Source organism: Dendrobium catenatum, unplaced genomic scaffold (genome assembly GCF_001605985.2).
Source record: "Dendrobium catenatum unplaced genomic scaffold, ASM160598v2 original_scaffold_13026, whole genome shotgun sequence".
Lineage (NCBI taxonomy): Eukaryota > Viridiplantae > Streptophyta > Magnoliopsida > Asparagales > Orchidaceae > Dendrobium > Dendrobium catenatum.
The window spans coordinates 228,242-248,227 of record NW_021331486.1 but is presented as its reverse complement, the minus strand read 5'-3'; the positions used below and the strand labels follow the sequence as shown (position 1 = coordinate 248,227).

At 32.1% G+C, this 19,986-nt stretch overlaps 1 protein-coding gene across 1 annotated transcript; it reads right to left on the bottom strand.

The window, feature by feature from the left end:
- Positions 1 to 8,380: 8,380 nt before the first annotated feature.
- On the bottom strand, positions 8,381 to 11,040 carry LOC110107102 (transcription factor bHLH96). The gene is made up of 3 exons (XM_020837260.2): positions 10,485 to 11,040; positions 9,876 to 10,277; positions 8,381 to 8,992 (listed from the first exon to the last, which is right to left on the bottom strand). The coding sequence occupies exons 1-3, from the start codon at positions 10,914 to 10,916 to the stop codon at positions 8,888 to 8,890; spliced, it is 939 nt and encodes a 312-aa protein (XP_020692919.1). The 5' UTR covers positions 10,917 to 11,040; the 3' UTR covers positions 8,381 to 8,887.
- Positions 11,041 to 19,986: the final 8,946 nt, after the last annotated feature.

The following is a 19,986-nucleotide window of genomic DNA, read 5'->3' as shown; positions in this document are numbered from 1 at the left end:
ATGGTGTCAATCAATCAGTTCATATTGTTGCCATGGATATCAACTCAGTTTGTCCTCCTCGTGCTTGGCTTCAATTGCTTTGCACACGAAAAAAGATTTTTTTTTCATACAACTCCCCGACACTGTATGGTTTACTTAGAGAAAAGATAGAGAGCAAAGTGCTTCACATTCAAGATCTAGCACTGCAATGCTATCAGGCTGATTGAAGACAAAGTGTTGAGTGCTGAGACACTCCAAACTGGCACTGCAGCATTGCAAGGCTTGTTGGACAGTTTTGTTCTTTCTTGTTTTTCTTAAGAGTGGTGTCACTTGGTGGTATATATTGTTTCTATTTGTTTGTTTTTTTATGTAAGAACGGTGTTAAAGAAAAAAGAAGCAAGGAGATATCGAGAGAGAAGATATATTTGTACAAATTTTTCCTATTTTCATAGTGCTTTTCTTAGTGTGGTGTGGCTCCGAAGTTTTTTTTTCCAATTTTGAGGTTTTTCGCGTCAAATCCTGGTGTTCTTTACTTTCCGCTACATTTCTATTTTCTTATTTGTTTCATTGCATGGTTTATTTCCCTAAAAAAATAAAACTAAACATTTAAACATCAATACACCTTTTGTTGTTATAGTTGTAATTTCATTAAGAAACTCCAACGTTAAGTGTGCTCATATGGGATAGGTGACCTTCTAGAAAGTTATACTAAAAGGATAAAACCGTGAGGCTATTAGGTCAAAACGAACAATATCTCAATAGTTCAGAGTTTGAATTGTTACATGAGAAACCCTTCGTAAATGATCATTTTAAATTGTGTAAAGCTCCATGTTTTTGTCTAATTTAGATTGTCACATGGATCCAGTGTTCTGTTTTTTTTTTTTTTTCGAGTTAATAATGCCTACTTTTATATTTGTTTATGCTCATTATCATTTGTGAAACACGTACTGTCTTAGATCATTTGGCTTACACAAAAAAGGCGAATATGCCTTCAGTATTTGCTTCTACATTACTCTCTTAAGCTCATCGACGTCCCCACCATTGTCCTTAAGAATTCTTCATGGCCATGGATCGCAACTAATTAAATCAACAAGATTCCTTTTGCTTTGTTTTTTTTGCCATTTTTCTTTAGGTCCCATAATCAGCAAGGATATTTAGATATGTGTACTAGGCTCAAAATACAAACTGTTCTTGGAAGTTCTGCTGTTTTGTTAGCCTACTAACAATCGATTAGTGTTCTATCTTCTGTCTACTTGAAATTAGTGAACTGAATCCTACATTACATGTGCAGTGTTATACGTACAGGGAGTCAAAGAATTGAAAGCTTTGAACGGGTATAAACTCACTGTGAGAGTACTTGATATATGATGATGGAAGTTCAATTTAAAATGAAAGAGATAAATTATATATATATTTGTTCTCGCCGTTCAATCTCCGCACAACAAAAGTGTAATTATGAATGTATATATGTTGTCATTTTGCTGAGTATTTGTAAAAACACAGCAAAAGAATAGCTAAAGGGCAGTAAATTTGGACGGTTCTCGCCGTCCAGTCTCTGCATAGAATAATTTCTTTGGCCAATGATATAGTTGACATGATCATGGATTGGGCTTCTGATAGGAAATCAATCAATGGCATGGATTCTTTTCCTTGATGAAGACACTATCTATCTAATTTTTTTGCTCTCTTCGGCATTTCAGTCACAGTAGGATTCCACAAGGATCTGAATTACTAATCCTCTTAATTGCTTTTAATGTTTCATAATCCCTTTCTTTAATCTTAATTACAGAATTTAAAATAGTTATTAGATGAAGCTAAGAGAGATCACCACTGCACTGTCATTTTCCAACCGCGAAAATAAGAATTTTTTCACTGAAGATCATTTTCATTAGAAAATATAACGCACATGCACGTTTGAAAATTTTATCTTTCCTCCATTAAAACGTGGTTGGCGTTTTGTATGATTTGGTCGTACAGTTTCAGGGATGGATGTCTGTTCTCACGTTGTAAATCACAATTTTCAAGAAAAAACAAGAGAAACTGCTAGTAAGCTTCAGTTATGAGGCTACTGCAACAGACGAAGTCAGGTTTCAGCAGAAAATTTTAATTCAGTGAATACTGGAAAGAAGAATACTAAGTTGTTGCTTATCTTGTCATTTCTAATTAATACAGGGAGCAAAGGAAACCAAGGTTAGAATTAGATCCATTATTTGATAAACTTAGCAGAAGTATAACATCTTCAAATATGATGCACAATAAACTTTTTTTTTTAATATTTAGATGAATTAAGATAAATTCTCACACACATCAAATACCTAAGTTTTGAATAGTTGAGAGCTAAAGCTACAACCAACGGAGCAAAATGAGTTGCTTTGCACAATGAACGATGTGATCATTATCAGAAGATATCGATATGATGTGCAATGTAATAACAATATTTTAATTTCATGACTTGAATATATAGATAGGTGAGAACAAATTAAGTTTTGTTATTATTGAAGAAATTTTTATGTGCTAAAATCAAAATGAAATTCTTGTGAGCTAAAATGTTGCCTTAGTTTTAGATTTTTTGAAAATAAATTTGGACTTATTGACAATAGATGATAGATATAAGATATTTTTATGATTGAAATTTGATCACTCGATAACTTCTTCTAGGGCTTCGTTTGAAGCGGTTTTCTTATTGTACAATCATCCAACATATCTAGATGTAAATTGTAAGATATTAGAATTTTTATGTTTACTTGAGGATTGTTTGAATTATTTCAATTAGCATTGATGACCTCTTAATAGTTATTTGTGCTTCTGCTCGATAAATAAGATGAGGGAAAGGATGGATTGTCTCTCATACTAATGACAAGAGAAGGGTCTAGGGAAAATACCTCTAATAAAAACTTCTTATAATAATTTCGCATCCACTCCCAAAATTTGACAATATTTGGAGAATCTTTTAAAGTTCTATTTAAGGATTTTTTTCCTCATTTCAGAGAATTTCCTAAGAGATGGGAGGATTCTTTGATTGGCAATAAATTGTTCAACTAAAAAAAAGGCTAAATCAATAAAAGTGAATAATTTTACCTGAAATAAATTAGAATAAGGTATGAGCTTATCTCTTAGGAGTTGTTTGGAAGACTTAACAGAAGATTGCATAAAAAGCATGATGAATGTACTAGATATTCTTATATATAATAGTCAATGAGCTCATAAAGGTCAGAAATATCCTTTTATGGATCAATTATATATAGGCAATATATATAACAACATTCATCTAATGAGCATGCGACTCTGCAGCACCGGTTTCGAGTCTTGCTATGCTAGGCATGAAAAATTAACTTATGCATGCCTTCCAACTGACGTTGGATTCACGCCCGGCCACCTACTATCACCAGACTTTCGCTTGACCACCAATTGTTGCCAGACTTACACCTGCCAACCGACTGTTGCCTGATTTCCTCCTGACCACTATCGATGACTATGGTCTTTCTGACCTACATCACCCGCCAACCACAATCATTCCGGCCACCGTCACCCAACTACGATCTTTCCGACCTCTGTTGCACGATGACTACGGTCTCTTCAATCACTGTCGCCCAATTACGGTCCTTCCAACCACCTTCATCGAATTAAAGTCTTTCCGACCTCCGTCACCCGACTATGATTTTTCTAACCATCGTCGATCGTCGACTACGGTCCTTCTAACCTCTGTTGCCAGGTAATGATCTTTCTGACCTCCATCGCCTATCCACATGCTAACTACGGACCTTTTGACTTCCATTGTCTAGCAACAGCATTTCTAACCATCATCACTCATCGACTATGGTCATTCTGATCTTTGTCTCCTAACTATGATCCTTTCACCCTCCGTCACCCGACTACGATCTTTCTGAACTCCGTAACTCGCCAATTACTATCTTTTAAACCTCTCTTGTCTGACTATGATCCTTACGACCATCGTCACTCGACTACGGTACTTCCGACCTACATTACTCACCAACTATGGTCATGCCAACCAAATAAATATATCAACACTGATTCTTTCAACTCCCACTATGTAATGCACTACATATAATATATATTTGCTACATCGATCCAAGGCCTTTCCCCAAGGAAAGGCCTCATTTGTAACCAAACGCAAATACTAGTGAATTCATTTAAACTGGGCAAGGCATGTGGTTTTTCTCCATTTTCAAGGATTTTCACGTATATACTCTGGGGTGCCTTATGAACGCTACACCCCAGTTGTTTATCTATATGTGTGATGGATCTTTGTGTAAATTTAGGATGCTAAACTTTACATTCCTCTACTATCACAAATATTCCACGACGCAATAAAGGTAGCGTAAGGGTCTAGTGATGTGAGGTTGATCAGAGTTTAGATTTTTTTTAGTTTTATTTTGTTATGTATTTTCTTTTATTCTTTTGTAGTCTGGAATTAAAAGATAGATAAACGTATTGAAGGGTCTCCTAACCATTGCTTTTATTTTGTAGCTCGTTGGAGCATTAGAGAGCTGGAGGAACCTCCTAAGGAATTTGTAACCGCTTATTTATATCAACGCGTAGGCCCCTTTGTGGGTTTCAACTAAAAAAAATAAATAAATAAAATAAAATAGCAATATGATTTGATGAAACATAATATAGGGCTTTCGTTGAACTATTAAAATTAATGGATAATTAATAGCTTTAGTTTTAAGTAAGAAGATAGAAAAAAATACAATTCTTTCAATTTAGATATTGGAGCATGACAACTTAGTCTTATTTTGATTTAATTTCACCCCTTTGTACCATTAAATAAACCCAAATCCCATTAAATCATAAATTTCATCAATGATTAACTTTCCTTGATTAAAAAATTAGGAAAATTTAAATAGAAAACTAGATTTTATTTATGGAAATGAAATTTATCTATTTTACATCCAATCTTATAATTTGATCGACTTACAAATTATTTTATTCAATATTTACCTGATTTTAATTTTTTTTAAAATTCTTATGATTCTCATTACTATGCCCTCATTCCACAATACTTGAGAATCATTTGTGACTTTGCCATCTAAAGGTTTAAATTTAAACAATTTATGAAGCAATGTGTCAAAGGACTCACATGGCACCTATTGGGCTAAATAATTTAAATTCTTATGAAATCAAAAATATTGTTCAAACTCACCCCTCTTATAAATAAGTTTCAAAAATCAACTCATAAATAATATATAATATATAATTATGAGGCCAAATATTTTAAAAATTACAAGATTCAATTGTAAAAAGAAAAGAAAAAATCAAGCAACCTATAATTTGAACACTAACGAGCAACAGAAATCCTCTGCAATAGAATAGACTATACTTATGCATACCGCGCTAATTTTTTTTATTATATCAAGATGTTATGAAAAACTATAATTTTCAAATTGTAGAAAACCTAGAGCCTTTATGCATACATGTGGATGTCGGCTTTGTTTGGGATTGCTTTCTCACAGCTTCTTAAAACAATTTTCTAGTATAAAAGTTAAAATTTTGTATTCTAAAGCTACTTTAAGAAGCAATAAAAAAGTCATCTCAAATAAAGCCTAAGACTTAGGCTTCGTTTGGGACGGCTTTTTACTGTTTTCTAAAATAGAGTTTTAATACAAAAATAAAAAAATTTGTACTAAAACTCCGTTTTAAAAAGCAATAAAAAAGCCGTCCCAAACGAAGCCTTAGTTTAGGACAGCTTTTTTAGCCTTCATTTGAGACAGCTTTCTTACTGCTTTTTAAAGTAGCTTTTCAATATAAAAATTAAAAAAGCTATTTTAAGAAGCAATTAGAAAGCTGTTCCAAATGAAGCCTTATGCTTTCTTAAGCAATTTTTTAGTACAAAAATTTTTTGAAATAGAATTTTTGTGCTAAAAAATTGTTTATGAAAACAGTAAGAAAATGGCCCAAAATGAAGCCTAAGATTATTAATCCTCAACTGGCATAGATGTAGGTTTGTATTATAATTTTAATTTAAGCTGAATCCACATACTCATTTGAGTTTTAGGGTGTACATTACAAAGCATAATTGTAAAACAATCATTTATTGAAAGTGAGGTATTGCCTCTTTATAGTATTTAAATTTCATTGCAAATTGTTTGTTTATAGCTTTCTGTATAAATTATCAATCAAAGTTCGGAGATTTCAAAGATTGGTTATGATTTGAATTGAAATAAATTAAGGCTTCGTTTGGGACAGTTTTTTTTTTTTTTCTAAAATAATTTTTTAGTGCAAAAAATTTTTGTACTAAAAAGCTGATTTAGAAGCACCAAGAAAGCTATCCCAAACGGAACAGTTTTCTTGCTATTTTATTTTTCAGATCATAATCAAAGTTTCTATTTGACAACTATTTTTTTGCTACTTTTAAGAATTTTTTGAATTATGAAGTTGTTTTTTGCAACAATTTTTTTTTAAAAATATTTTCTCCACAATAGTTTTACAATTATCTTTATAAAAAATTGCAGCTATCTCACACGGACCCTAAGAATTAAGGTTCATTTCTTACATGTTTTAAAGGTTAATGTGATGCGAGAGACTAAGCAATGGGATCCTGATGACACTTAAGGTAACAAAAAGATGTAATATGATGCAATTCATATGAACAATAAAATTTTGCTCTTGAACACTGCTGTATTTAGAATATGACAAATCTCATGTACCAGCCTTAGTTTGGGCATATACTCTGATATCATCTCTCAATATGTTTATGTTGTGAAGAAAAGCATTCAAGGAAACTCATAAGAAAATAAAACAACAAAAATGAACAGCAAGATATTTCTCTCCTTTTTCTTTTCTTCTTTCTTATACCATTCTCATACTAGAACATACAAAGAGAAAACTACCAAAACTACAAAGGGATGCAACCCTTAATGAAAAAAAGAGAGAAAACTATTAGCCCGTCATGCAATGCCGTGGTACCACTTTGGAGTGCCACAACACTCAATTTTTTGTCTCCAATATGCCTGACAATGCTGCAATGCCAAGGTTTGGAGCGCCATAGTGCCTCCTAGCAGAGTTGTAGCGTAGAGATTTGGAGCATTGCAGTGCTCCATCTGTAATGCCCCAGAATCAAATTTAGAAGAATTATCTGTTATATCTTCTTAATCAATCAACCAAAGCATCTATAAATCATCAAAATAATAAATTAATATCAAGTGAAAGCAACTAACAATTGCATACCTCAAAATATTACACTATATTCATTCTCCCAAAATTAATATACAATAGCTAGGAGATCAGTACAATTATCATTCTATCACAAACTCCTGATTACAAAAGAATGAGGAAAAATATAAACAAAGTCAAAAGAAAAATCTGAGGAACTCTATCAATCTCAAAATTAATATACAATAACTAGGCCTGACCCCTTCTCTTAACTGAAATCATAAAACTTCACATATTTGGGAAAAAAAGCTCTGTAAGTAACCAAAACTCTACCACTGCTTTGAACACAAAGTTAGAAGAATAAATATGCATACTCAATTCAGTCAATAAAATCAATCACATCAATGATTAGTTATTGTTTATAAAACTCAAGATGAACAATAATAAAAATAGGTAAATCATTACAATGAATCTAGGAATCAATAACAAGCATGAGAATCAATAGATTAGTAAAACAGTTGTACTATAATCATTTAAGCTTTAGTAAAAAAGAATCACAAACACGCATTTATTAATATTATCAGTCTTATTCTCTTACATCCATTCTATCAATTATATATAATCAGTACTTTATCCATTCATATGCTATTTATGTACACATGTTACTATTCTATCTATCAATGCTATCAGCATATATATATATATATATATGCATCAAGTTATTATTCAGGAAGGCATGATATCCAGCTTTAATGTGGTGTTTTCATCCTATCATATGTTCATTTTGTATGTCATTATTTTTCCTCTTTTATTATTATTATTACGTGTGGCTTTCAAAAATAATTAAGATTCGTTACCTCTGCCTTTTGGAGTAATTTGATCATCTACTATAGGCTACAACTAGAAAGATAAAATAAATAATTATTCCAAATTTAATTCTAAGGTGTTACACCATATATGCATTGTGACGCCCCAAGCATCCATAGTGAAAGGATTCGTCTGACATTCTGATCGAACTCCATTCCAGTTGCCTTAAAAACAGTGGTCAAAAGCTATCTCAAATGAAGCCTATATTGAACACGATACAATAGCAATCGAAGCCAATTCAAACTCAAAATTTAAACTCATGAATGAAATTAAATCACTAATATTTTCATATCGATATGATTTAAAATTTTCATATAAGGCATCAACTTCAACATTTTTAAGTTGCATAAAAATATCTTGCTTACTTCCTACCAGATATAAAAATAAAAAAGAGAAAAAATAAAGCTGATGCCAATGCCAGAAAACAAAGCAAGTCACAAGCGGAATTAGCATGAAACGGATCACCTCCTTTTATCGGAAACATTATGAATCTTTCCTTCATTCTCTGCTCACAATCTCATGAAAATTTCAACACCCACTCTCTTCACAAAACCCAATTATTTTGACAAAACCCCCCAATGTTCCCTCATATGCCTTTTCATCATTCTCCTCAAGACTTCCACTTCCCATCAAAGAAATGACATCAAAAAGTGCTCCTGCCTTTCTAGATCTAACTCTCAACACTTTCTTTCCACACAAATATGTGTGGCAAAGCAGCCATGGAAAACCAATTTGGCTCATCTCAGCGAGAGATTATTACGTGCGGTATTCGGATCATTCAGAGACGAATCCGGACATGCCACATCACCCGAATGCATTGGGCCCCGGGTTATGTGGTGCGTAGCAAGAGATTATTATGTGCGTTGTCCAGACTGTCCGGAGACGAATCTGGATGAATCTGAACGCCACACGTAATAATTTTCCCATCTCAGCGAGAAGAATAGAACCCATCTTCCTCATGAATCCTCCCCACTATTTGATGAACTGCACCTGCAATCTCTTCCACCGTTGTAAGTTGACACTCTTCCTCGACCTGCAGAAGAAGATCTATGATCATACACAATGAATCAAATGTATAATTTCTTTATATTTTTATGTCTGAAGTTAAATTTTCTGAAAAAAAAAACTAATGGGAAAAGATGGGTATGGGCCATTACCAGCATCTTTTGATGTGAAATTCTTTTTTTTCTTATATTTATCTCAACAACCTGTTTCTCTTCTGAGTCCTTCACGTCGACAATCCAGCCTCAGAATAATACTTTTAAATACAATCGAGATTCATACATAAAAAAAACTTTACTCAATCATTTGAAACATGCATGTGGATCACAAAATTAATCTATTTTATGCTTCGTAAAGCAGCTTTCTAGCACAAAAATAAAATTTTTGTACTAAAAAATTGCTTTACGAAGCAGCGAGAAAGTCATACCAGACAAAACCTTAATGTTAGGAAGAGATTTAGTAAGTATTTTACTACGTCATAATTGATATTAATATTATTATTAGGCATACTAATCAAAAAAAATTTGCGTTATGCTTGAAATTAAGAGCTAGCTTATTTGGGATGGCTGCAGTTTTTCATAAAATTGATTATGAAGTTATTATGAAAAAAATAACTTAACGATGGCAAAAAATGATTGTTTCTCATAAATATTTCTCAAAAGAATTGATAAAGTAATAACAAAATGAAATTGTGATGGTTATCTGGAAATAAAAATAACAAACAAATTACATAAAAATAATAATAAAATAAAATTATGATTATTTATCTCAAATATACTCTAAAAATCTCTCCTTCGTAGAAGTGATAAATGAGCACAAGTAACTCCCTCAAACATATAAACTAATGAGTAAAAAACCTAATTTTTATGTTTATTTTGAACCGTATTATTTCCGGTCGTTAATGATAGGCTTACCTTGAGGCTAAATGTGTAGAGCACCATGGCCTCAAAGGTGGTGACATTAAGGTGCAGGGCGGAGAGCCGGAGGCTCTGTAGCCCAACCACCAGTTTAAGAAGCTGTTTTGGCCGTCGTCTGCATAGTACCTTTAGGTTGGCATGGCTTTCCACAATTGTTACCTCTATGTCGGCCAACGACGACGGGTTCGCCGGAACTGTGTCAACGCCGCCGGCTGCAGCGGCGGTGGTGTTGGTTAATGAATACTGGGGGAAGCTGAAGAACCGGGCAAGTGGTGTCAGGTCATGAACTCTGTTCTCTTCCTGTTGCTTGAGTTGTTTACGAACCTCAAGAAATTGAAGAAGCTGCTCAAGCTCTTTCACATAGTTTATGGCTCCGCCGACGATGGAGGCTTGGTCGCCCTGTACATTAATTAATTTAGGATCCCCAAGATGAAAATTTGATGTAATAATTTGTTAAAAAAGGTTCCTTTATGAAAAATAAAAAAAAAAACATTCTTTTTTAGAAAACTGCAGGGCTTTTGATTGATTTCAGCAAAAAGTCGATCCATCTTTAAGAAAAAAAAAAAAAAAAAAAGAGAGACTCTGAGAGGCGGGAGAGAGGGGTACCCTTTGGGCGTAAGAGAGAGGCATGAGAGAGCGGAGCAGAGCAAGGTACTCGTTCATTTGCTTCCGCCGGTTGCGTTCAACGGCAATGTGGGTCATTCTCTGGTTCTCCACCTCCTCTTTATTTTTTAAACTCTTGGCTCGACGCCTCTTCTTTCTTCCATTGGATGCCGAAGACGTCACCGCTGCTTTGTCTTCCTTGTGCGATGTTTCCGCCATTGCTGTGGATTCTCCAAGATCAAGTGGCTGTGTTGAGGAGTTTCCATCCCATTCTTGCAAAACCTGCCCTGTATATGAATAGCAAGAAGCCTCCCAATTTCCATAGAAAGGTAGCGATTTCTCCTCGTCTATCAGTCCAGCTATCTCCCAGTGGCTGTAAATGTCCTTCACATTGCAGCTTAAGAGGTCCTGAAAGAACACGGCTTCTAATGCCATGTATGTCACTTGAAATGACGAATTCGAATGGCAGATTGGGTTGGTGAAGATAGAATGAAAGATAGAAAGGCAGAGGAAGGAAGAGAGCGATAGTTTTGTTGCCCAATGGATTCAAGCAGCTTGTGAGCAGATAAATAAAGAAGAGGGTCGAGCAGAAAAGGTAAGAGGTGCGAGGGATGCCACGTGCGAGCAAGTGACAGAGATAGGCCGCGAGGAAGGAAGGGTGAAAAATGAACGAGGATATCATAGTTATCTATTCTGATAAGTGAAACATACAGCTAAATAATTAAAATTCGTATGATAAGAGATAATCGAGAGAGTCCTCCTAAATGGAGGAGAACTGAATAATTAGAAGCCGATAACATAAAGAGAATCTGAAAACACAAGAATAGCAAATCATAGCTTATGATGGCGATCAGGAATCTGAAATTTTTTATGATTCCAGAGTTCAGAATGTCTAAACTAGGAAGAATCATTTTATTTATATATATTTGAGTGAAGTATTACAGTTGTTATATAATATGTTATATAATATTTTACGGAAATATTTATTATTCTTATTAATAATTGATGCATTAAGTTTTAAATCATACTTTCCCTCGATTAAAAAGTGATTGGATGATTCCAGCTTTGAGCTTACAGAAGGTCATGACAAATTGGCGATCAGTGATGATTGTGCAATATCATCTGTTACTAATAAAATCTATGATAAATGAATTAAATTTTCAATTCAAAGATTGCAATGCCACAACTCTAATAGAATTGATGGATAAATGTTTTGATAGTTGGATTGATTATGATAATTCTAAAAAGATCTGTGATGCAAAGCATTTTAGTTTAAAATGATCCTTAGGATATTTGATATAGTTCGTTACAAGTTTGTTAGATGAAACTCGCAGCCCACGCATATCCCAATAATTAACTCATTGAGAGGGGATCACTACCTGAAATCCTTCAGGATACAGAAACCCAAACTCAAATATTATTCATCTTCCAAATCGTGTGACGAGGGGTGGAAGATTGACGAGGGGTCTTTCAAACACTTCTTTGTAGGTGAAAAAGATTTGATAACGGTGTGAATTCCTCTTCCTCTAAATTTAAAGGAAATGGTCAGCATGAAGAATTGGATAATTTTAAAGTTGTTTTTTATAAAAATAAGCATAAAAAAGAAAAAAAATTCGATGGTCATGTTCTCCATTCCATAATCACCAGATATAGAGCTGCTTCCTAATATATTTTTTATGATTAATTGTATTATTTGGGATATTAGGGGATTTGGAGATTGCTTAATATCTTTTTAGGTTGCATAATATCTCAGTGCTTGTGATTTTAGAGCCTATGATTAATATTTTTAAACTTCTTAAATGCCAAAGGCTCCTTGGTTTTGATAACTTTTTCTCTAATACTAATGGTAAAATTTGGATCTTTTGGAACAATAATATTAATTAATCTATCTATTATTATTGATTATGATCAAATGATTCACTACTTTATTTCTATTTTGAACTTTTTAATGATGGGTACTTTATTTATGCTAGTATTACTCCATCTAGTTGGTTTCCTTTATGGCAATATTTAGTGGATTTAGCTCAATCTTATAATGGTCCTTGGTTTGTGGGAGGGGGTTTCACTATTATTTCTAATGTGGATGAAATAATATGTGGTTCTTCTCCTAATTTTAATGATCTTGATTATTTTAATAATATGATCTTAGATTGTAGCTTATATGATATTGGTTTCTATGGTTCCAAGTTTACTTGGTCCAATTCCAAATTATGGGAAAGACTAGATAGGATTTTATTTAATAATGACTGGCTATCTAATTTTCCTAATACTAAAGTTGAGCATCTTAGCAGAACATCTTCGAATCATGCCCTTCTACTTCTGAATATCAATAAAAAATTGATCAGTTGTTTCTCCTTCTTTAGATTTCAAAACATGTGGTTACTTTCTTTCAATTTCTATGAGTTTGTTCAAGCAACTTTTGAGGCCCCCATTCCCATCTATGATGGCTCTAATGTATTAATTTTTTTTTTCTCTAAAGATTAAGAGGTTGAAATAAATTTTAAGATGATGGAATAAGAATGTTTTTGGTAACATCTTTGATAACATCATTAAAGATGAAATGAGGTGATCAAGCTGGAAGAAATTCTTATCAATAGCACTAGTGATGCTAATAAGTTTAATCTTGACCATGCGAAAAACAATCTTATTGATCTTCATATCAAAGAAGAAGAATTTTGGAGGCAAAGGGGTAATTCTAAGTATCTTTGTGAAGGAGATAGGAGCGCCAAATATTTTCATACTTTAGCTTCTTCTAAGAATGCTAAATCGTTTATTAAAAAAATCAAATTAAATTTTGGCACTTAGACTGAGGAACAGGATGTGATTTGTAACTCTTTTTTCTCTTATTTTAATGAATTACTTGATTCTACTAAAATGGTTAATGATATCTCTAACTCGCAATTTATTCCAACTATATATAATTTCCAATTTTGATAATTTTAACCTTACTTAGCTTCTATTCCTTCTGAATAAAAAATAAAGTAGTTATGGATTTAAAAAAGGATTCTATTACTGGCTCTGATGACTTTACTTTTTATTTCTATAAAAAAATGTTGGCATATTATTAAGGACTTATGCATAACTATTATTTCCCTTTTCAATGGTTGTATTATGCCTAAATTTTTTTTAGTACCTCCATTATCCTCATTCTTATGTGTCAAAACCCTGAGAGTTGGTCTAACTTTAGACCTATTAGTATTTGTACTTCTTTTATTAAAATTATTTTCAAAATTCTTGCCTCCAGATTAGCTTATGTCTTGCCTAAAATTATTTCCTCTAACCATACAAGTTTTGTTAAAGGCAAGTGCATTTCTGATAATTTCTTATTAGCTTAGTAGCTAATTCATGATATTAGTCACAAAGTGAATGGTCAAAATTTAATTTTAAAGCTTGACATTTCAATGGCTAGCTTATGATAATATCAATTTGGATTTTATTTTTAAAGTTATAAAGTTGTTTGGTTTTAATAATAAGAGTATATCTTTGATTAAGCTTATTGTTGAGAATGTTTGGTTTTTTGTTATTATTAATGGTAGATCTTATGATTTTCTTAAAGCTAGTCAGGGGATCATGCAAGGTAACCCTCTATATCATACTCTTTATATTATTGTTGTTGAATATCTCTCTGGAGGGTTGAATCACATGTTTATGTACTATAAAAATATTTATTATATTACTTATGGTGGTATGAAAATCTTTCATCTCTCTTTTGCTGATAATATCATTATTTTTTTTGCAATGGGGCTATTAATTATGTGAAGATTATTCATCATTTTCTAAATAAATTTGCTAGTGAAAGTGGTCTTCATTTTAATATGAAAAATACGCACTTTTGTTAGGGGAAAAAGATGAATCAGGGGTATTAATTCTACTTATAACTGGTTTCTCTGAGTTGTCTCTCACTATTTATTATCTTGACTCCCATATTCATAAAGGTCACAAGAAATCCTTTATATTTGACAAAGCACCTTACCAATATTGAGAATAAACTAGCGGCTTGGGAATTTAAATTTTAATATATGGGTGGTAGATTGATTTTGATTAAAAGTGTTCTTTGTTATATGCCTATCTAGTTGCTCCAAACATTAAATCTGACTTTGGAGGTTTGCTCCAGAATTGAGAATTTCATAAAAAAAAAAAAAAAAACCTTTTTTGTGGCTCTTCTCATTCAATAAGAAAATTCATTAGAGTGCTTGAAACTCTTATTGTGGCCCTTTTAGTGAGGGTGGTTTAGGGTGTTAGTCGATTATAGTTTGATTAAAGGTTTCTCTATTAAGCTTTGATGGAACTTGAGGATTAACACATCTTTGTGGGCTAATTTTATGAACTTAACGTATTGTAAGGATTCTCATCATTCTCAATGTTTTTTTAAACAATGTCAATCATCAGTTTGGTCTAGATTATGCAAAAATGTAGTGGCATGGTGAGCTTACTCTCATGTGGGGGTATTGGTGGATTTCATTTGTAATATTCCCACTAATCTTCATACCCTCGATCTACATATTTGTTGTTATTCTACTAATGATAAATTTAGCCTTAAGAATGTTTGGAATCAATTTAGGCCCAAGAAGGATGTTATTGTCATTTTTGGTAAAAATATGGAATTCTTCTATCCCCTCTAATATTTTTGTTTTCATTTGGAGGCTTCTTAAATGTTTCATTCCAGTGGATGAGAAGTTTTTGCTAAAGGCATACATATCACCTATAAATGCCAATGTTATTTTTATTTGGAATTTATTGAGCATGTTTTCTTAAATAGGCCAATTGCTTCAAAGGTATGGTGGATCCTTTATATTGTTTTAAAGGTTAATTTGAGAGTTAATTATAATTATTGCTATGATCTTCTTAAGGATATGTTTTTTAAAAGATCTAAATGTCATATCTTCACTATCATTCCTATGATGATTTTCTGGCTTCTTTGGCAAAGAGAAAAATAATTGTAAGTATAATGACATTAGTATGAATGTTGGTAAGATCATCTTTTTCTTTAAGAGTAAAATTCATCAGTTGATAAGTGGTAAGATTATGAAGCCTAAGCTTGTCAAGGTAATACTGTTCTTTCCTCCTTTTTTAATTTGTCCAATATAACCAATTTTAATGGTCATACCATCTCTTTTTGTTGGGCTAAATTGGAGGTGACTCAATACAAACTAAATATTGATGGCTCGGTTTCAAATATGGGTGATGATTGTGGTGATAATATTCATGATAATTTTGTCATGGGCTTTGCTTCAAACATTAATAACTGTAATATTATCGTGACGAAGATAGAGGCTCTTCTTCAATGCCTTAAGATATGTTCGGAATACCAATTTACTAATATTTTGATCGAATCTTATTCCAAATTATCAATGAATTATATTTCTTCCAAAATCTATAGCAATGTTGCTTTATTTTACCTTTTTCGTAATATTATGGCTATTTTGAATCAACTTGTACTCAAAATCACTCGTATCTAGAGGGAAGGAAATTGTGTGGCTGATTGACTAGCTAGGAAAGATTCTGCAATCTCTAATTCAATTACACCTCACACTTGTAATGATCTTCGTCAGGTTAAAGGGATGCTTAAACTTGACAAAACTGGTTTACCTTACATCAGAAAATTTGGTTGAGTTTGGTTGTTCTTTTTCTCTTTTTGAGCTAGCTTGTTCTAAGCATCTCCAGGTTTCTATTGTCTGCTGGCTTTGTTACGTCCGGTTTAGCAGAAAATGGAGTGACATTAATTAATATACAATTATGTACTGAATACATTATTAATATTCTTTTTTACTTATACGTACGTCGATCTGCACTGTATAAACGTTAGGGTTTATTTGAGGGCTCGTGAGGGAGAGAGAGACAGCTGAGCATGTTGCCATGTGAGCAAAATATGCTTTCGTCTACGAGCAGAGGAACAGTATTTGCTTTGTCGTCTTCAATACTGCAGTTCTCTGACAGTCAGTCTGAAAGTATTTGCACTTTCCGAGATCTCTTTTCCCTTCAATAATGTCACTCCATTTCCTGCTCTCTTGAGATCGTGCCGTGGCTTATTCATCAGCTGAAGCAATTTCTTTCAATCATTTAGGTTTTCTTCCATACGGCTTTTTATTGTTTTTTAAATTAATTTTTATACTGAAAATTTATTTTAAGAAGCAATAAGAAAGTTATTCTAAATAAAACTTGAAATGTCTTTTTAATATCAATAAAAAAACCGTTCCAAAAGAAGTCTTACAGCTTCTTAAAATAATTTTTTAGTTAAAAAAAATTAAAATTTTTATAATAGAAAGCGGCATTAAGAAGCAGTAAGAAAACCATCCCAAACGAAGCCTTAAACTTCATTTAATATGATTTTCTTACTATTTTTTAAAGCAACTTTTTAACATAAAAATTAAGTTTTTTTATGAAAAAGCTGTTTAAAGAAAAATTAAGAAAGATGTCCCAATAAAACTTTAGTGCTAGAATCTCTTAGGCTTCATTTGGAACAACTTTTTTAATGCTTTCTAAAATTGCTTTTTAATTAAAAAAATTTTAATTAGAAAATTTTGTACTAAAAAGCTGTTTTACAAAGCAACGAGAAAGCTATCCGAAACGAAGTATTAATCTGCTCGAAAAAGAAATCCTTTTGTTTTTTTTTTTAAATAGGGTTTTATTTGCATGCATGTTAATGAAGGTGATAGATTGATCTAGTTTTATTTGATGTGTTGGTTGTGAGCTTTAGCTGTTAATTAAGAGATCTTGAATTGACCTGTAGCAGAAAAGAGAAATTGGGTCAAGCTTATTTGGCTCATTTCGTAGCTCATTTAGTGTCAATTTGGAAGCTCATTTAGTGTCAATTTGGAACGTTTATAGTTTTTATAAAAATGATTGTAAAGCTGCTACAAAGAAATCAATTTTCTTAAAAGTTATTGTAGAAAATAGCTTCTTAAAAAAATTTATTAAAATTAGTATAAAATAATGGCTGACAAAAATTATGAATTATGATTGTGTTCTAAAAAGTAAAGTAGTAAAAAAAGTTTTGTCAAACAAAGCCTTAATAAATTTTGAGTCAAAATATTATCATCTGATTTGTTTATCCTTTCTTTTGATTTTAATTCATGTTAATGAATCGCATTTAAAGTGTTTGAAGATTTCATTATTCTTCAGTAATAAATTAGTCCTAAAAAATGGTTGAATACTAAAATTGATTTGACGTGATCTAATTCATATGCGCCTACTCAACGTCATTAATAATTGCTACTATATTTACACTTTTAATGAAATGAGTGAAAATCCCTGCATTAGATAGTTGAATTTTCAAGATATTTTTAAATTTAAATAAGGCTTTTTTTAGGAGAAATTATTCTGTGCGGACACAGAACGGTCGGAAGACTAACCAGAATGCTTCATGTCTCCCGTTACACAGCGGGACCGAGCACCGATATTGAGCAAAAAAGTGGCTTGACGCGTTCTGGTTGGTCTCATGATGTCATTCGAGGTCCGCACAGAAAAATTTCTTTAGTTTGAGACTACTTTCTTACTATTTTGCTTTTAAGACTGTAGCCATAATTTTTTGTTTGTCAACTATTTTTTCATTGTTTTCAATAATTTTTTTTTGTTTGGAAGCTGTTTTCTTTAATGGCTTTAAAAAAACTACATTCTCTACAAAAATTTTACAATCAACTTTAAAAAAAGCTTTAACCGTCCCAAACAGACTCAAAGTTTTTATTTTTAATTATTCATTAAATTTATTTTAAAATGAGTATTTTATTATAGCTAATCATTTACAATATATATTATACCTATATTAAAATAGATTTAATTACTATAAAATATAATTACATTTAAATCATGATATTCTAATCCCATTTTTTTATCTCTTAACAAATAATTAACTTGAATCATATAAATAATGCTCTAAACTCAAAGTTTTTTTTACTAAAATAATGATTTTAATGTCCAGCTAATCTTGACATAATTGATGTTCCATCAAGCCAGAATCACTTGTCTTAATTGGTGGATTTTTGTTCTAATTAAAGGATGGCAGATTCCTTTTTAGTATTTTGATTAAGCCATTGAAAGAACAAAAAATAAAAAACAACAAAAGTTGAAAAGGGATTAGAGTTAATTAATGCACAATGGGTTCATCAATGATATCAGCTGCAAAAACTTAATTAAGTGCATTAACAAAAAATTAAATCATTTGAAATCACAATAAACAATAATATTATTAATTACATTTAATCAATATTGTAAAAATATATTTAATCAAGAAACATCCACAAAATCTTGAGTGTATATTTGCTTTGAATATATTTGTATAAATATATGTTGGCTTAATATGATGCTCTAACATGCACATTAAAATATATTTTCAAGTAATTTAGGTCCTTATAAATTTTATAACTCTTTGGCTAAGAAATTGAAACACGATCCATTAAATTTTTGGAGATTTACATGCATACCATCCTATACTATTCTATTTGCATATTTAACACATCAAACTTTAATATTACATACATACCACATATAGTTCATTTTTATATCAAATATGAGTGGTAGAAAGGAAATATAAGTGACATATTTAATATTAAAATAGTATAAGGTGGTATGTATGTAATATTAAAATTTTAGGTATTAGATATGTAAATAGGATGTTATAAAATGGTATGTATGTAAATTTCCCTTCATATAAGATATACTTTGAATAACTTTTTGGGATTCATTATAAGTCTACTTTACAAATGATTATATTATTCTCAAAAGTCTACTTTACACCACACTGGGGTTGTGGATGTCCCTAGCGTGGTGGTTGTTGTTCCTCCCCTCCTGGGATCTATGATGGTTGTTGGCAATGTTTCTAATGATCATTTGGGTGCTTTGGTCAGGATTCCGTCCGTTGGGGGAAGTGATTGTGATGCTTTGGTTGATGTTCCTGTGGGGCTTATTTTGCCAAATGTTTTTAAGTCAAGGATTTTGTCGCGACCAGGAGAGTCCTGTTTGAGACAAATTGATTGGTTGGATGACTCGATGGATTCTTCGTGTGATCTGGATGATAATTTGGAGGATGAAGTTGGGGTCTTACAAGGCTCGTATGGTTTGGATATCTTTAGGGCTTTGGGTCCCCCTTTCTCTCGTCGTGGTAAACGGCGTCGTTGCAAATCTAGGAGATATAGATAGGAGGCGATGGCTAATATCAGAAATAAGATATCATAATTGATGTCGGTTAGTGGATGTCAATTATCAAATAAAAGGGGATAATAGGCATTAAAAGGCGGTCATCCTGGTTGCTCTCCTTGTAAGAAGGGAGACAGAGTGACCTAGAAAAAGTTCTCCTTGTAAGAAGGGAGACAAAGTGACCTGGCAAAAGGATGTGAAACAATGGCAATTGGCAGATGATGGATATTTGTTCTTTGTAGATGTTGAATATCAAGAGATAAATATTAGTGAATGTTAGAAGTTAGATAGCAGTAAATGATAGTTGACTTTGATCGTTGGATGTATGAAATATCTAAGAGCATCAGGGTGGTTGTTTGATAATCTTAAAGTA